An 18,239-nucleotide genomic window follows, 5' to 3' on the forward strand; every position below is an offset into this window, starting at 1 on the left:
ATAAATGCAGTATTGCTCTTGAAACATAAGGCTTGACTTTTACTATATCATGTTTCCTAAATGTAAGTCAACCGTTTTGTCAGTCTCCAGTGAGGTGCTTAAGATTTTGATTTATTCATTTTTGACTGAATGCTGTCTTCATCTTAAAGAATCCAACTCCTCTTTATAATGGGACTCTATTGTGGGTGTTTTACCGTTTATTTACCTTCAGTCTACTTGTATTATCTTGTTTTAGATGTATCTTTTTTTTTTTTTTTTTTTTTTTTTGTGGTACGCCGGCCTCTCACTGTTGTGGCCTCTCCCGTTGCAGAGCACAGGATCTGGATGCGCAGGCTCAGTGGCCATGGCTCACTGGCCTAGCTGCTCTGCGGCATGTGGGATCTTCCCGGACCGGGGCACGACCCCGTGTCCCCTGCGTCAGCAGGCGGACACTCAACCACTGTGCCACCAGGGAAGCCCTAGATGTATCTTTTTATATAAGCATATAGCTGAATTTTCCCTTCAGTCTGGAAGAGAAATTTGATGTGTCTGTGATTACTGATATGTTTGCATTCATTCCTGTCATTTTTTGTTTTGTATTTACTATACTTTTTTTCCTCTTTGTTTTTGTTTTTTTGTTTCCCCCAGTACGCGGGCCTGTCACTCCTGTGGCCTCTCCCGTTGCGGAGCACAGGCTCTGGACGCGCAGGCTCAGCGGCCATGGCTCACTGGCCCAGCCGCTCCGCGGCATGTGGGATCTTCCCAGACCGGGGCACGAACCCGTGTCCCCTGCATCGGCAGGCGGACTCTCAACCACTGCGCCACCAGGGAAGCCCTCCTCTTTGTTTTTGAACTGATTTTTTCCCCCTAGTTGTTTGAAGGTCACATGTTCATTTTCTCTTTTTTTGGAGTTGCCTGTAAAATTTTTTAAAAATTTATTTATTTAAATTTATTTTTGGCTGTGCTGAGTCTTCGTAGCTGCACGGGCTTTCTCTAGTGGCAGCGAGCGGGGGCTACTCTTCATTGTGGTGTGCGGCCTTCTCATTGTGGTGACTTCTTTTGTTGCACAGCATGTGCTCTAGGCACGTGGGCTTCAGTAGTTGTGGCTCGCGGGCTCTAGACCACAGGCTCAGTAGTTGTGGCGCACGGGCTTAGTTGCTCCACAGCATGTGGGATCTTCCTGGACCAGGGCTCGAACCTGTGTCCCCTGCATTGGCAGGTGGATTCTTAACTACTGCGCCACCAGGGAACCCCAACCTGTAAATTTTTAACGCATTTAAACCATCACTTCTTTATTCTTGTTTAGAAATAATCAGAATCTTTATCTTCCGTTCCCCAACAAGACAGAGCTGCTGCTTGCTTTGACTTCCCTCTCCTTTCTCTTCCCTCTTCGACTTCCTATGTTGAAATCATGTAAGTATTTTAGTTGCAGATTGCTTATTTTCCTAAAAGTCAGCGTGTATTGCTTCCTGTGCTTATCATTGTTTATATAGCTCATATCTTCTTGGGTGCTTTAAAAAATTATATTGGAGTGCATCTACTAATTATTTCAGAGAAGGTCTTTGAATAGTAAATGTTGAGCTCTTTCATGTGTAGAAATGTCTTTCTCATGCACTCCCATTTGAAAGCTGATTTGGCTGGATATGAGTTTCAAATTGTTTTCCTTATAACTTTGCCAGTGCGCTGTTGTCTTCTAGCATCTGTGTTACTGATGAAAAGTCTAATTTTACCTTTATGTGATTTATGTATCTTTGTAGGAATTCACTTTTTTCCTTTGGGAGTTTTTAGGGATTTCCTGAAATTTCAATAGGATGTGACTATACATCTCCCCTTTCTACACTTATTAATTTTATTTCAAGCCAATTATTCCTGTCTTCCCCTATCTCCCCCAGAAAATTTCTAGAACTCATATAACACAGATGTTGGACTTTCTGGTTCTGTGTTCTATATATCTACCTTTCTTTCATACTCAAGAGGCGTTTTGGGAGAGTTTCTTAGTTTTGTTTTCCATTTGTTTTTTCTGTGCCCATTTTGTTATTAAATGTATCTGTGGAGCTTTATTTTGGAAATAAATATTTCTCCTTTTTTTCTATTATAAAAGTGTCTTTATTGGATACAATTTACATACAATAAAATATATCCATTTAAAGTGTATAGTTCCATACATTTTGACAGATATATACACCCATGAAGCTCCCCTCTTGCCCCCAACAATTAAGATTTGGGTTATTACAGAAAGTTTTCTCCTGCCCCTGTATGGTCCTTCCCTCTCTCACTCCCCCAGCCAGTGATCTGCTATCAGATACAGAAATGATTAGCTTGCATTTTCTAGAGTTTCATACAATGGACTCATATAGTATGTAGCCTTTTGTGCCAAGCTTTTTTCACTCAGCCTGTTTTTGAGAGTCACCTATGTTAAGTATATTGGTGTCCCCCACCCTGCGCCCCACCCCCTGCCCCGCTCTTTTTGGTTTTGAAAGCTTGTCCCACAACCCCGAACTAGGAAATTAACATTGATACAGTTCACAGACCTTGTTTAGATTTAACCAGTTTTATATAAACTCTTGTATGTGTGTATTTAGTTCTATATAATTTTGTCACATGTGTAGATTCTTAACAGCCACAACCATAGCTGGCAATCATTTCTTAATTTCTAATTTTTCTTTATGGTACCTTATTCATTTTTAAAATTAATTTTTTATTGAAGTATAGTTGATTTACAATAGCTTATTCATTTTACATGGATGAAATCTCATTTTACCTTGGAGGATATTTATGATTCTTTTAAAGCCTCCTCTTTGTTCCTGCAACTCTTTCTTTAGATGTTAACTTCTTGGTTTTGTGGTGTTGATTTTTCCCTTTTGGTGATTCTGGTTTATAAAGTGATCATCTCTGGTTTAAGGATTGCTATTCTCCTGTCAGTGGGTGCAGTGTCTGTTTACTAGTCTGTCAGGATGGATTGTAGGGGAGAGATGGGAAATACGGCCAGATGTGGGGGCTCCCCACTTCTTCTGGGTAACAGCAGCTACGTGGATGTGTACTGATGCTTGGGCTCAAGTGCCTGTGCCCAGTGAAGACTTTGCCTCTTTGGAGGAGGGGGAGGGGAGTGTCTGGCCTGTCCAGTTGTGCCAAGTGTATTTCCCCACCATATCACTATGACTGCACCAGAGCCTGCTTCTGTTTCCCCATGGCAGCTACCCCATCGACAGCTTGGATGGAGCACCCATCTGCTCCCCGCACCTTCATAGCTGCTCCCAATTTTTATAGCATTTCTCTTTTCAGGGTTCTGGACAGTTATTGCCTCTATCAACCTCATTCTGCTGATGGTATCACTTCTTGTTTCTCAGAATTATTTTAGAAAATCAGTAAGTTTATATCTTTAGTCATTTCTAGGATTTAAGGTGGGAGGAGAAGGCATGTATAGCTAATGCAGTTTATCTTGATCCAGTCTCCTTAAGCTATTTTTTTGGATGGATTTTTTTTTTTTTTAGCTCCTCCGCATAGTATGCGGGATCCTAGTTCCCCTACCAGGGATCAAATCTGCATCCCCTGCATTGGAAGCGCAGGAGTCTTAACCACTGGACCGCCAGGGAAGTCCTGGGATGGATTTTTTGGGATGGATTTTTGGGGAACGGGTATTAACTTTGAAACACCTGTTCCACTGATGGCCATTGAAACCTGATGGATTGGTTGATATCAGGGTTTGAGAGAAATTGACCACTGGAGCTTATATGTTACATAGGGTTGGGAATTTCCTCTAGCCCTAGTTTGAGTACTAAACCAAAGCTCTGAAAAGTCTCAACATTTCTGTAAGGCAAGGGCAAGGATGAAGATTTTCATTCTCAATCTTTTTTTTCAGAGTTGAGGTTAATGGGTAGTCATTTTGCTGTTTTTAAATATTTCTCAGTGCAGTTTGGGCTTGTCTAAGAGGATTGTGTTGGCTTAACATTGTGATATTTTTCTTCTTGATCTTCGTAATTCTTTTTTTAAGATTTGTTTCCAGATTAGACAGAATCATATTTCTTCTCCCAAAACCCTTTTTGTGTATATAGTTCTTGGAAACCTCAAGGTATGAAATAAATTGTTAATCTAATAAGTGTAAATTTAGTTTTCAGAAAAAAAGCTGTTCTGACTTTTTTTTCCTTCCCCATTTAGTTTTTCCTTGGTTTGGCTTGGATATTGGTGGGACCCTGGTCAAGCTGGTTTATTTTGAACCCAAAGACATCACTGCTGAAGAAGAAGAGGAAGAAGTGGAAAGTCTTAAAAGCATTCGAAAGTACCTGACCTCCAATGTGGCTTATGGGTCCACGGGTATTCGGGACGTGCACCTGGAGCTGAAGGATCTGACTCTGTGTGGACGCAAAGGCAATCTGCACTTTATACGCTTTCCCACTCATGACATGCCTGCTTTTATTCAAATGGGCAGAGATAAAAACTTCTCAAGTCTCCACACTGTCTTTTGTGCCACTGGAGGTGGAGCGTACAAATTTGAGCAGGATTTTCTCACAGTATGCATTTTTTAGCTTATATACAATTTATGGTAATCTGATTGTTAAAAATAATAGCAATAGCAAGTGGTGGAATCATTTCCATCTCTAATGGAACTTGAATTTTCTTGAGTCAAGTTAAGATTAAATATCAATTAGTGATAGGAGTTGCCATCTAGAGATTGTTGTATAGTTTACTTTTTGCCCAATTCAGATGAGTTGATGAGAATCAGAAGCACTAACAGCATAGCATTTTGTTGTTCTTTTAGTATGAAAAAATAGTAAAGCTGTAATAAGCACAGGAAGGAACTACCAGCGAGGAACAATATCATTGTCTTGAACAATGTGATTTAAAAATAATTTAAAAAATTAATGTCATTTCATGTTATAAAATTGTTTCCAACGTTATCTACCACATAATTTTTCTTATCCCCCTCATTTGTTTCTTGGCAATTTTACTATTTAGAAATATGAGGAACTCTGATCCAAAGCAGTGTTTTTCAGGCCTCAGGGTTAGTCAGAGATGGTTGACAGCAGAGTCTGCTCTCCCCAAATGCCTTTTGATGTGTCCTGAGCTGCACACTTGTTAACAGGAGTCTGGATAGTAGGCGGAGTGCCAGTGGGCCCTTGATTATGTTTTCATTCAGTGAACACTGTGTGTAAGGCCTTGAGGCTAGGTCATTTGAGGGTGGATGTGGGGGTAGATAGGTGAATTGGTCAAGGCTCTGACCTTCAGAGTGCAGTGTAGATTTAAAATATCTTCAGTGACCATGTTTTTAATGCCACCAATGAGAATGTTATTAGAGAGATTCTGCCTTTGCCTATGTTGTTTTTCATTTTCTCCCTGCCCCCAGCCTTGCGTGTCATTGTATGATTTGTGACTTTGTCTTTCTTTGTCCTCTATCTTCTTTCTCCCATAACTGACCATAACCATAATATAGAATTGACATGAATTTTAAAACTGGTTTTGCATTCTTTGCTTGAATTTTCCTTGGTTGTTGGTTTTGAGTGGTTTCTTTTCTACCTGTGAGTAAACGGGAAGGTAGGAGGAGAGGAGGTCCCCCTCCTTTGCGGTCACAGTGGACTCTGGATTATAACTGATAGGTAGAGGAGAAAACCTCTCGATTTCTGGGACCCTGTAGAGATGCCTTTGGAACATGTTTGAATACCATTTGGGCTGTTACCGGAGGTTGTGTGCTGTGTGCTAATCCAAGGAGAGGTGCAGAGTAGATTTTAGACTTTAGGGATTGGCTCTTAGGCTGTTGGGATTTCTCATCTGTATGCACCAGCGCTGTCCTTGAAAACTGTGGGAAAATGAAATGCCTAACAAATCCTGTTTGTGCATCTGGAGTAACTATTATCTAATAAACCACAGTGAAGTATTTTTAAAAATACGGAGTTTACCCTGTTTCTTTTTTAATGTGAATCAGATTTCCTCACATTGTATTGAGTTTGCTTGTGGGTGCAACACATACATTATGAGTAACTTGAGTTAGTGAAATAACTTACGTATTTGGTCATCTGACTGTCAATTAGGCTGGGATTCATTAGGATTAATAGCACAGCAGGGTACTTCAGGTAACATGAATTATGGGAAAGATAAAAGGAGGTATTGGTTTGACATACAATGGCAGAAGACTACTTTTGTTCCAGTAGGCTACCAGTGTAAAATGATTTTGCTTTGACATGAAGATGCTGGCACTTGAGATTCAAGTGTCAGGAAATCAGAATTGAATTCATTGTGGCAGGGAGGGCATGGGCAGATAAAATAAGGACAGTGATGAACGTTTTCAAGGGCTTGGGTTTCCTCAGAGGAGTAATTTAATATTCGTAATTAGGGATTACTTAAGGATTAAGATGAAGTTACCTATTAACTTCCATCTCCTTTGGATCAAAGTAAATTGGGTATAATGTAATCAAATGAGAGTTGAATTAAAGGGGGAGGACTTGCAGGGCTAAACTTGGTTTTAAACAGAAATAGGTGCTTTAGGGGGTTGAGGCATCTTTGTATTTGTCACATATATTGAGTAGGTAGATAATACTGGTAGCATTCAAATGGGTTAGAAGTTCATAGAGTAAAAAGTGAAAGTTGTTTTATATCATCTCTGCAAAGTTACCACAGTTAAAAGTTTATGTATCTTTTTAGTTTTTCTGTGCATGACTGTGTGTGACACATACACGTGCATATAAATACGGTTTTAAAATAAGGCAAATTGGATCATGTTGTATAAAATATTTCTCAGCTTGTTTTGTATTTTTTTTGACTAAAAACATGTCTTGGAGTTCTTCCCACTTCAATTCTTAATTGAATAAAGATCCTCTTCATTCTCGGGACTTCTCTGGCAGTCCAGTGGTGAAGACTGCACTTCCACTGTAGGGGGCACGGGTTCGATCCCTGGTCGGGGAAGTAACATCCTGCATGCTTTGCGGCGCAGCCAAAAAAAAAAAAAAAAGTATATATATTGATATATATGTATGTTTGTATAAAGATCCTCTTCATTCTTAATTGCTATACAGTGTTCCATAATATGAATAATAATTTAATTATCCCTTTATTAATTATTTAAATGAAATTAAGTTGATAACAGTGTTTTAAATTTTGATTCTGCTAAACTCCCCCCATCCCTTGAGGCTGTAATCAGTTTAAATAGTGAAGTATTTTACTTTCTAATTGGATACTTTCAGTCCTTTGGCTGCAGATTATTAATAATAAAGTGTGGCCTACTTTGATACTGCTCTATAGCCTTGAAGATGGTCTTTGGAAGGTAGATGTTGGATTTCTTGTGGCTCCTGCCGTGTGTTTCCAGCTCCTTGCATCATTTAGACTTCTTAGAGTCTGCTTTCTGATGGGGCTGTGCCTTCAGCTGTGCTCCTGCCTCATGGTCCCCGTAAGCAGACATCTTGTTTTCTGCTTGGGTTTTGGCACATTTCTCCAGCTGCTGCGGTGGTTTGAATGTATTGGGTCTGTGGGAGCAGAAATCTGTCTTGTCAGTCCATCCCTGTATTTGTTGTCTCCAGATCTGTTTTGTAAAGCAAGCTCAAATAGTACACATCCATGAGCACTTTTATGGTTTGTCTTATGTAGAGGGGAATGCCTTATTAAACAGAGTTTTTATTTCTGCTTGGCTTGTTAAAAAAATCTGAATACATTTTTATTTCATTACAGATAGGTGATCTTCAGCTTTGCAAACTTGATGAACTAGATTGCTTAATAAAAGGAATTTTATACATTGACTCAGTTGGATTCAATGGACGGTCACAGTGCTATTACTTTGAAAACCCTGCTGATTCCGAAAAATGTCAGAAGTTACCATTTGATTTGAGAAATCCATACCCTCTGCTCCTGGTGAACATTGGCTCTGGGGTTAGCATCTTAGCAGTATATTCCAAAGATAATTATAAGCGGGTCACAGGTACCAGGTATGTATTTTATATAAAGGTCATTGTTTATTCTTGATATCATAATGGGTTAAAACTGAGTTTTCAGGTACTGCATGTAAGAACATCTTCAAGAACCTGTTAAAATTATGTGAAAGGTATGTTTCTCTGGGATTGTGCAAGCAAATATTGTTTCTCTTTGGAAATTCTGATTTCATGATCTACTTTTCTTTAATCTCTATTGCTGAAGATTTCACTACCATCGTTTCATAAAACATCTCATCAGCAGACTCATTGAGCCCAAGGTCCCTGCCCTCAGATAGTGTTATGATGTGCATATACCATAAAGTAACCAAAGCTACTAGGTAGCATTTATAAGGAGAAGGCAAGGCAAGATCCCAGCTTTGAACTAGTTTAGATTTTACATGTATCCACACATACACATGGCCAGGGGATGTTGTGAGATCTATAAGTTGAGGTACTGAGCAGTAGAAAAATGTTTGGGGGAGGGTAGTCTGAAAAGGGAGGATTAGGTGGCAGATGAGAATGAATACCTTTTGGTTTAGGGATCAGCGATCACTTGAGGAAAAACAGGAGCTGGGGATTGGGATAAACAAGTTTTTGAACAGGTGTCAGTTAAAGAATGAGAGGAGTAATTTTGGGAGAGAAAACACATTCATGGAGGAGTTCTAGTCGGGTAAGGGGGGCTGATGACCCAGGGTGACAAGATGCTTGGATGAGGATGACTCGGGGCTTGCACTTGGAGAAAGGGAAGAGGTACCACCATGGCCCTGGTGGGCTGATCTGCACCTGAGGCTCCTAGTATTCAGCAGGTGCCCAGACTGCATCGGGGACATGGGTAAAGAAGCGGGCCCTGTGTTTTGCTGCTTTGTTTGCTTGGCTTATGTGAATATGGTATCTTCAAGGTGTCCATTAGACACTTTTTTTATCTTTTCACAAACTTGTTTCCTACTTAGTGGCATCTGTATGATTGGGATGGGGCAAGAGTGGGTTGATACATGAATATGGTTTTGGATTCATAAATATTACCTTCCTATTCTTATTTTGAAAAATGTTATAATACTATGTTTGTTTTTAATCACAGTCTTGGAGGAGGAACTTTTTTTGGTCTTTGCTGTCTTCTTACTGGCTGTACCACATTTGAAGAAGCTCTTGAAATGGCATCACGTGGAGATAGCACCAAAGTGGATAAACTAGTACGAGACATTTATGGAGGGGACTATGAGAGGTTTGGACTGCCAGGCTGGGCTGTGGCTTCAAGGTAAGGGAAAGGGACGTGTGTGCTCTAAGAAATACAAGGTAATACAGTAGAATATTATCAGCCATAAAGAAGAACAAAATAATGCCATTTGCAGCAACATGGGTGGATGGACCTAGAGATTCTTATACTGAGTGAAGTAAGTCAGACAGAGGAGGACAAAGACCATGTGATATCACTTTATATATGGAATCTTAAAAAAGGCTACAAATGAACTTATCTACAAAACCAAAATAGAGTTACAGATGTAGAAAATAAACTTATGGTTACGGGGGGGGGGTAAGGGATGGGGGAGGAAGAATTGGAAGATTGGGATTGACACATACACACTACTATATATAAAACAGATGACTAATAAGGACCTACTGTATAGCACAGGGAACTCTATTCAATACTCTGTAATGGCCTATATGGGAAAAGAATCTAAAAAAAGAGTGGCCATACTTATTTGTATAACAGATTCACTTTGCTGTACACCTGAAACTAACACAGCATTTAAAATCATTTATACCCCAATTAAAAAAAATACAGGAATTAAAGTATTGGGTATATCTTTTACCCTTTAAATAGCTTTACATACTATGAAGTCACCTGTTTAAAGTGTGCAATTTAGTAGTTTCTAGTATATTTATAGAATTCTGCAGCCATCTTCATAATACAATTTTGAAACATTTTAATCATTCCAGAAAGAAACTTTGTATCTGTTAGCTGTCACTCTCCATTCCCCCACCCACAGTCCCTAGTAAACACTAGTCTATTTTCTGTCTCTCTGTGGCATCATACAATATGTGATTTTTGTGACTGGGTTCTTTCACTCAGCATAGTATTTTCAAGGTTCATCCATGTAGTAGCATGAATCAGTACTTTGTTCCTTTTTACTACAGAATAATATTCTTTGTATGGATATACAATGTTGTATTTATCCATTTATCAGTTGATTATCTTTTGGGTTGCTTCAACTCTTTGGTTTATTATGAATAACGGGGCTATAAACATTCATGTACAAGTCTTTGTGTGGACATATGTTTTTAATTCTCTTGGGTATATACCTAGGAGTGGAATTGCTGGGTCATATGGTAACTCAGTGTTTAATCTTTTGAGGAACTGTCAAACTGTTGTCCAAAGTGGCTGTACCATTTTACAGTTTCACCAGCAGTATATAAGAGTTTAAATTTCTCTACATCCTTGCCAATACTTATTGTCTGTCTTTTGGGTTTTAATTGCCTTAATTAAGGGGATCTCTCATTTTGATTTGCACTTCCCTGATGACTGATGGTGTTGAACATCTTTTAATATACTTATTGGCTCTTTATTTTCTTTGGAGAAATGTCTGTTCAAGTCTTTGCTCATTTTTTAGTTGGATTCTTTGTCTTTTTATTATTGAATTGTAAGAATTCTTATATATTTTGGATACAGGTCCTTTATCAAGCATATAATTTGCAAATATTTTCTCCTAGTCTGTTGGTTGTCTTTTCACTTCTTGATGGTGGCCTTTGCAGCATAGAAGTTTTAAATTTTGATGAACTCATTCTTATCTATCTTCTCTCTCATCACTTGTGCTTTTGATGTCATGTATGAGAAATCATTGCCTAACCTAAGATCATGAAGACTGACTTCTGTATTTTTTTCTAAGCATTTAAATAGTTTTAGCTCTTACATTTAGGTCTATGATCCATTTTGAGTTCATTTTTGTGTGTGGTGTGAGGTAGAGGTTCAGATTCATTCTTCTGCATGTGGCTATATAGTTGTCCCAGCACCATTTGTTGGATAGACTATTATTTCCCCATTGAATTCTCTCAGCCCCTTTGTTGAAAATCACTTGACCATAAATGTATGGGTTTATTTTTGGACTCTCATTTCTATTGCATTGATCTGTATTTCTATCCTTATGCCAGTACCACACTGCTTTGATTACTGTAGCTTTGTAGTACTAAGTTTTGAGACTGAGAAGAGTGAGTCCTTCAACTTAATCTTCTTTTTCAAGATTTATTTTGGCTAACCTGGGTCCCTTGACATTCCATGTGAATTTTAGGATCAGCTTGTTGATAATCTGCACTAAAAGGCAACTGGGATTTTGACAGGGATTGTGTTGAGTCTGTTAGGTCACTTTGGAAAGTATTGCCATCCTAACACTATCAGGTCTTCTGACCCAAGAAGATAGAATGTCTTTCCATTTAGATCATTGCTGTCATTTACCAATGTTTTGTAGTTTTCAGTGTACAAGTGTTATTCTCTTGTTAAATATATTCCTAAGCATTTTAGTTTCTTTGATGCTATTATAAATGGAATTGTTTTCTTAATTTCATTTTTGGATTGTTTAGAAATACAGTTGCTTTTTTGCGTATTGGGGCACATGGTTTTTAATAATAGAAAAGGCACTCATATACATGTTTGTTTACTAATTTTAGGTACTTTGTAAATGCTGTAGATTTAATTTTCTATGTTTGTAGCATCTGCTCAATGATGATCAGTTCCTTTTCTGATTGGTTGGGTTTGTGATCAGGTCATAGTTATTTATATATCAATTCTGCTGGTCAGGTACTTTGAAATACCTGATCTTCTAGGGAAATCTGAAACTCTTAAATAGTTTACTCAAGGACTCAGCTGTCAGATAAAAGCAGTTTACGAGATGTTAATGTGACCATTTAGCTGAGTGGAACAGCTGTGCAGTTGGGGGCGAATTGCTAATTGAGGCATCTTCCTGAAATTTAGCCTGGTTGCAGAAGGAGCATGGTGCCTTCTGTGGATCTGAATATGCAGATACGTGCCGTCAAAGCTAGATTTCAGTGAAAACCACAGGGAAAGCCATTTGCTCATTCAGAATGCTTGGGGTGTGGGAATTACCTGGCAGTCCAGTGGTTAGGAGTCCGAGCTTCCACTGCAGGGGCCATGGGTTTGATCCTTGGCCAGGGAACTAAGATCCCACAAGCCATGCAGCGTGACCAAAAATAAAATAAAATAAAAGTTCAAAAAAATAAAAATAAAAGTTCATTAAAAAAAATATTTGAGGAAAAAACTAAAAACAAAACCAAACTAAAATTCTTTGTCCTATTATTTTAAAAAAAAGAATGCTTGAGTTCTTGAAGTTGCATTTCTATTTGAGAAGATGCTCTGTTATTTTGTAATAAAATGTTTGAATATTTGAACAGTCGTGCCCTGAAAGTTACTTTTGTCTTAGTAAAGTAACATTAAGTTCTATTGAGCTGTGTTGCCTTTGGTTTAGCAATGAGATATTTTTTTTCCATCATAGCTTTGGAAACATGATGAGCAAGGAGAAGCGAGAAGCTGTGAGTAAAGAGGACCTTGCCAGAGCGACTTTGATCACCATCACCAACAACATTGGCTCAATAGCAAGAATGTGTGCCCTTAATGAAGTAAGGGGACATGGATTTTTTTAGTTGCTCTGAGGAAAATACGGAACTTACTATGTGGGCCCCGCTTTGTATACGTCTGTTTTCTCTGAACAGTGCCTAAATGTAGTCGTAAGTGGTGGAGTTTGTTTCATTGGCAAAGTTAAAACGTTTCACCTGTAGATTAGTCTTAATACATTTTTTTGTCCTTACTCAAGATAAACACTGCTACTATCTAGAAGTAGAGGAAAAGTAGAGGAAGGTAGGGAAGGTAGCCAGTATCGCAGATGATGGGGACTGTTGGGTGGTGGTGATGGATGGCCATGCTGAATCTAGACGCCACGCCCACTGTTGAGCTCTAGAGTCCCTGGGAATGAATCCAGAGGAAGGCACTGAAGCTGGGAGAAGACTGAGTGGGCCGAGGAATGCCCACCCTGCTCCCCCTCCACTGCAGCAGAGCTGTCTTTGTGCTTTCAGCTTCTTTACAGTGCTGCCTTGTAGCATTCAGGTCAAGCAGCATTGTACAGGGCTATGAAAGAACTAAGAATGACCTTCCCTTCGGGATCCAGTTGGTGCAGCTTTATAACTTATCCCTATTTATACACTTTTGTTTAAAATTATTCTTTTAAATAGATAATATAAGCATGTGATTTAAAAAGGAAACCTCAAGAGGTACAAAACGATTGTCTCATTTTTAGTTAAAAATACTGTATCAGTATGAAGAAATTAAAAATTCTTTATTTGAATATTTTAACACTTCTGTTTTCTTTGTTGCATGTTCCTTTAAGTCCTGTGCTTATGTATTTTAAGATATTTTAGTTGGTGTACATACCATTCTATGTTTTTTACTTAAACATTATAAATTGCATGGTTGTATATTTGATTTCTTTTTATGTTATAAGTCATTCACATAGAACTGGGCATTTGGTTGCTTGCCGATGATAGTTCTGCAGTAAAGCTTTTTTTTTTTTTTTTTGCGCGGTACGTGGGCCCCTCACTGTTGTGGCCTCTCCCGTTGCGGAGCACAGGCTCCAGACGCACTAGGCTCAGCGGCCATGGCTCACGGGCCCAGCCGCTCCGTGGCATGTGGGATCTTCCCGCACCGGGGCACGAACCTGTGTCCCCAACCCGTGTCCCCTGCATTGGCCGGCGAACTCTCAACCACTGCGCCACCAGGGAAGCCCGCAGTAAAGCATTTTTAAGCATGAAGCTGTTCCTTGGATGGACTTATTCTTGATAAGAGACTTATTCAGGAGTGAGATTTCTCATCTAAAGAATATCATACTTATGAATTGTGATAGGTATTGCCAAGATGCTTTGCACAAGGGCTGCACCAATTTAGATCGTTTTTAGCAATGAATGAATGGATTGGTTTTACCACAACTTGACTAATATTGGGGGTAGAATTTCAGTTAGTTGTTTGTTTTGCTAACATTTTTTTTATGGTGCCAATTTAAAATACAGTTTTATTTAAGACATTGCATTTTCCACTTACAATACAGTGCTTATAAAGTGCAATGTTATTTCCTTTCCCCGTGTACACATTCACTGCTCAAGTATCAAGAATGCCCAGTTGTTTACTATAGCAGCTCAGCTTTAAAACTGCCTTGGAATTTGTTACACATTTGGGTCCTTCAGTGTTTTTTGTGAAACAATGATAAATCTATACTGGGTTGGCTTAATCAACCTCTTCAGTGGTGGGTGCAGAGGAGGCACCACCAGATGGAGGAGCTCGGCCCCCAGGCATTCCTCCTGGTATGTGTGCCTCCTGCACTCTCTGGTACAGCTTGGTAATGATGGAGTTGCAGATTTTTTTCCAGCTCCTTCTGCTGATGTTCGAATTCTTCCTTCTCCGCAGGATGTAAGATCTTGGGTCACTCAGACATCCAAGGAAGGAAGCTGCCAACATGTGGAGTTCTTTGCTAACTTTTTTTTTTTTTTTTTTTTTTTTTTTTTTTGCGCTATGCGGGCCTCTCACTGCTGTGGCCTCTCCCGTTGCGGAGCACAGGCTCCGGACGCGCAGGCTCAGCAGCCATGGGTCACGGGCCAGCCACTCCGCGGCATGTGGGATCTTCCCGGACTGGGGCACGAACCCGCGTCCCCTGCATCGGCAGGCGGACTCTCAACCACTGCGCCACCAGGGAAGCCCTGCTAACTTTTAATGGATCTAAAATTTTACTTTTTTTGCTCACTTAGTGAGGTTGAATTTTTTTGTCTGTGATATTTCTTGTATAATTTGCCTATTTGTGTTACTTTTCTTCTTTGAATTGGGTCTTAATATTTTTTACTTATCTGTATAAAACTTTTTATTTAATTGTAGTTATTGTTTGTCATATTTAATTCAAATGCTTTTCCTAATCTGTATTCTCCTGTGACATTTTCTGGCATACTTTGAAGTAGGTTTAGAGTTGTCTGGGGATCAAATTTAAGTAGCCCTGGATCAACTGGATTAAATGTAAATACTTTTTTTTGATCAGCAGTTACCTTGCTGCTAAAAACTATGTACATGGTACTCTCTTTGGGGTAGCTTTTATGAGAGAACAGAAATTAAGATGAAAACTAATTGCCTTTTTTTTTGATGTGCTCAGAACATTAACCAGGTGGTATTTGTTGGAAATTTCTTGAGAATTAATACGATCGCCATGCGGCTTTTGGCATATGCTTTGGATTATTGGTCCAAGGGACAGTTGAAAGCACTTTTTTCGGAACATGAGGTAAGCAGACTTACTTCCTGTGACATGTTACCTTCATAAAGGGCATGCAGTTCATGCTGCGCTGGAATTTGAAGTAGTACTTATTTGTTTCTGTACTTGTATAATATGGGTTAACTTTGGTCATGTTCAAAAGCTGTTTCTTACCTGATTTAATGTAAGGTAGATATTTGGTTAATTTAATTTTGAGCTTCAGTTTTAAAGAAGAAAGTCTTGATAAACAGCCAGCTATATTACGGATGCCATATTCTTTTCTGAACCGTCCTTTATATTTTCCCCATTGCAATTTGCACTTACTTTGTAAATGCACTTACTCTGAGTTCTTTTTTCATTTTTTGATGTCAGTATTTATGTATTGATGTAGTTTATGTGCCAGTTTACCAGTTATTTAAGATGTATGTTCTAAAAACAACTAGATCAGTAAAAAGCATTCCAGGATTAGAGCCACACTATCATAAGAACATAACACATAGACAGGCTATGTGGAAAAGAATAACTGAATTGCTCAACCTGATAATCCTATTTTGGAAAGTGCCTTTCTGTTTTTCAGTTTGAGGAACAGAACCAGAGCTATGGAAGGGACTTTCTCTTTCCTCCCCTTGGTTGTGGGGCAGTTGGACTCTTTAAAGTGTTAAAGTGGATTGTAGATAGTGTTATTATGAACATTTTTCAGAATTGTATTTGCATATTTAACAATGTTTCTATGAATTGACAGAAATCAAAGTAGGATTTGAAATAATATGAAGAGGCTGTTTTTTCTTTAAAGGTTGCTTTATGTTTTTCCTTTTAAGTTGCTTAAGTTCATAGTTAAAACCCAAAGTGCATAATTCCCCATATCAAAAAGCTTAACGTTTAAGTTATCTAACTTTCTTTTTACCTCTAATCTTATTATATTAGTAAATCAGTACTGAATTATCAGTTTCTTATAACTTTTATATGCATCTTGCTTTTTGTGATCTTTGACCTGTTTTATTTTGCTTAATATTAGAATAAAAATAAATCCTGTTTAATGTTGTATCTTAGTATAACTTGCCTCCTGCTGAGTTTCTACCTCTTTTGAACCTTTTTCAAGGCAGAATGTGGAGGTTTCTTAGGTTAACTTTTTTTTTTTAACTTACGTCTTCATATCATAATAATTACGACATGAACCCTTTATGAAGTTTTGTTTTTCCCATTTTGACTTCCTCTCTGGTTAGCCTGTTGGCTCTGTCTCTGTGTTTTCCATTTACATTGGTGCCTCTGGCTCTAATGTCGATCTCTGTACTTTTGGAACTCTGATTATTTTAGGTTCTCTGAGTCATGAAATACTCTCCTGTCTGCACACTGAAGTCAGTGTGTCTGCTGTTGTGAAACCTTTGTATAGATTCTTCTCAAGCCTTTCTCTTTAATTGTTTACTGTTCTCATCTTACACTTCTTGGCTTGTAACAACCTCTGTCTTTTACTAGATAGTAGGTTTTGGGTCTTCAGTGGAACTCACTATAATGGTTAACTTTATCCCTTCTTCTTTTGTTGTAAAATAAAACACAGATACAGAAAACCACTTTATATGTAAAGCTAACTGTTACAAAGTGAACACCCTTGGGACTTCCTTGGCGGGCCAGCGGTTAAAGCTCTGTGCTTCCACTGCAGGGGGCGTAGGTTCCATCCCTGGTCAGGGAACTAAGTTCCTGCGTGCTGTGGCCAAAAAAATTAAAAAAATAAAATAAAATAAATAAAGTGAACACCCTTGAATTCTATCCTCTGGCTGTAATTGTGGGTTTCTGAGTGTGGCTGAGTCTTGCTCAGTTGTGTCCCTTCTACAGTTTCTGACTTTCTCTCATAATACATTCATGTGGCTGCTTATTTATTTATTTTTTATTATTTTTAATATTTATTTATTTACTTGGCTGCATCAGGTCTTAGTTGCGGCAAACAGGATCTTCGTTGTGGCATGCGGTATCTTTCTTTTTGGCATGCGGGCTGTTTGTTGCAGTGCGCAGGCTTTTCTAGTTGAGGTGTGCGGGCGAGTGCATGGGCTCTGTAGTTGTGGTGCACGGGCTTAGTTGCCCTGCGGCATGTGGGATCTTAGTTCCCTGACCGGGGATTGAACTTGTGTTCCCTGTATCGGAGGGCAAGTGCTTAACCACTGGACCACTGGGGAAGTCCCCGTGGCTGCTTATTTTTAAAGCCAAAAAAGAGTGAAAGGGCAGGCCTCTCTGTTGTGGGGCCACATGTTCTCTGGAGAAGCTTTTCTTGGAAAATAGACTAAACCTTAGTTATTTATATTTCAGAGACTTCTCATATGTTCTTTTTTTTTAAAAAAATTATTTATTTATGGCTGCGTTGGGTCTTCGTTACAGTGCGTGGGCTTCTTATTTTGGTGGCTTCTCTTGTTGAGGAGCACGGGCTCTAGAGTGCAGGCTCAGTAGTTGTGGCGCACGGGCTTAGTTGCTCCGCGGCATATGGGATCTTCCGGACCAGGGCTCGAACCCGTGTCCCCTGCATTGGCAGGCAGATTCTTAACCACTGTACCACCAGGGAAGTCCCTCATATGTTCTTCTAATCCATAGCAGGTCTTCCAGGATCTTCCCATATTCCTTTTTCAGTCACTTCTTTCTTTCTTACAGTACTTTACTGTCTGATTGCATCCTTTGGAGACCTTGATGGATTCTGTATCATTGTACGATTATTCTCTGATTCCTGCTGATTTCTGCCAGTATGGGTTTTGCCTCATTTTCTTTTATATTTAATCCTTGTTTTGGTTTCTTGTTTGGGTTGTCATGTCTTGGTTGTATTTGGCCTTGAATACTTACTTCAGGAGATGGTCCTGTAATGTCTTCCTTCAGCTGCTGCTTCTCTGTCTCATGCCTCTGCCTTCCCCTCAGTTGCTTCTGTTCTTCAGATGTTGCTCCTCTGTCCTCACCCTTCTCTACACGTTGCCTGAAGGTTCTGTTGTCCACTTCTCTGCTGCTCACCTCTGCCAGTACTGCCCTGACTGCTGCCCCGCTCCAAATCCAGACATCCGGTGACTTTCTGGGTGTGGCTGCTTGGCTGCCTGGGGCACCTCAGCTTTGC

General features: G+C 39.2%; 1 protein-coding gene across 1 annotated transcript in view; it reads left to right on the plus strand.

Moving 5' to 3' along the window:
- PANK2 (pantothenate kinase 2) overlaps window positions 1-18,239 on the plus strand; it is a 32,840-nt gene that overhangs the window by 10,332 nt on the left and 4,269 nt on the right. The window contains 5 exon segments of the mRNA XM_032603802.1: window positions 4,135-4,487; window positions 7,633-7,886; window positions 8,950-9,126; window positions 12,374-12,497; window positions 15,062-15,187. Of these exon segments, the coding sequence (XP_032459693.1) occupies window positions 4,135-4,487; window positions 7,633-7,886; window positions 8,950-9,126; window positions 12,374-12,497; window positions 15,062-15,187 (1,034 nt within the window).

Source organism: Phocoena sinus, chromosome 15 (genome assembly GCF_008692025.1).
Source record: "Phocoena sinus isolate mPhoSin1 chromosome 15, mPhoSin1.pri, whole genome shotgun sequence".
Lineage (NCBI taxonomy): Eukaryota > Metazoa > Chordata > Mammalia > Artiodactyla > Phocoenidae > Phocoena > Phocoena sinus.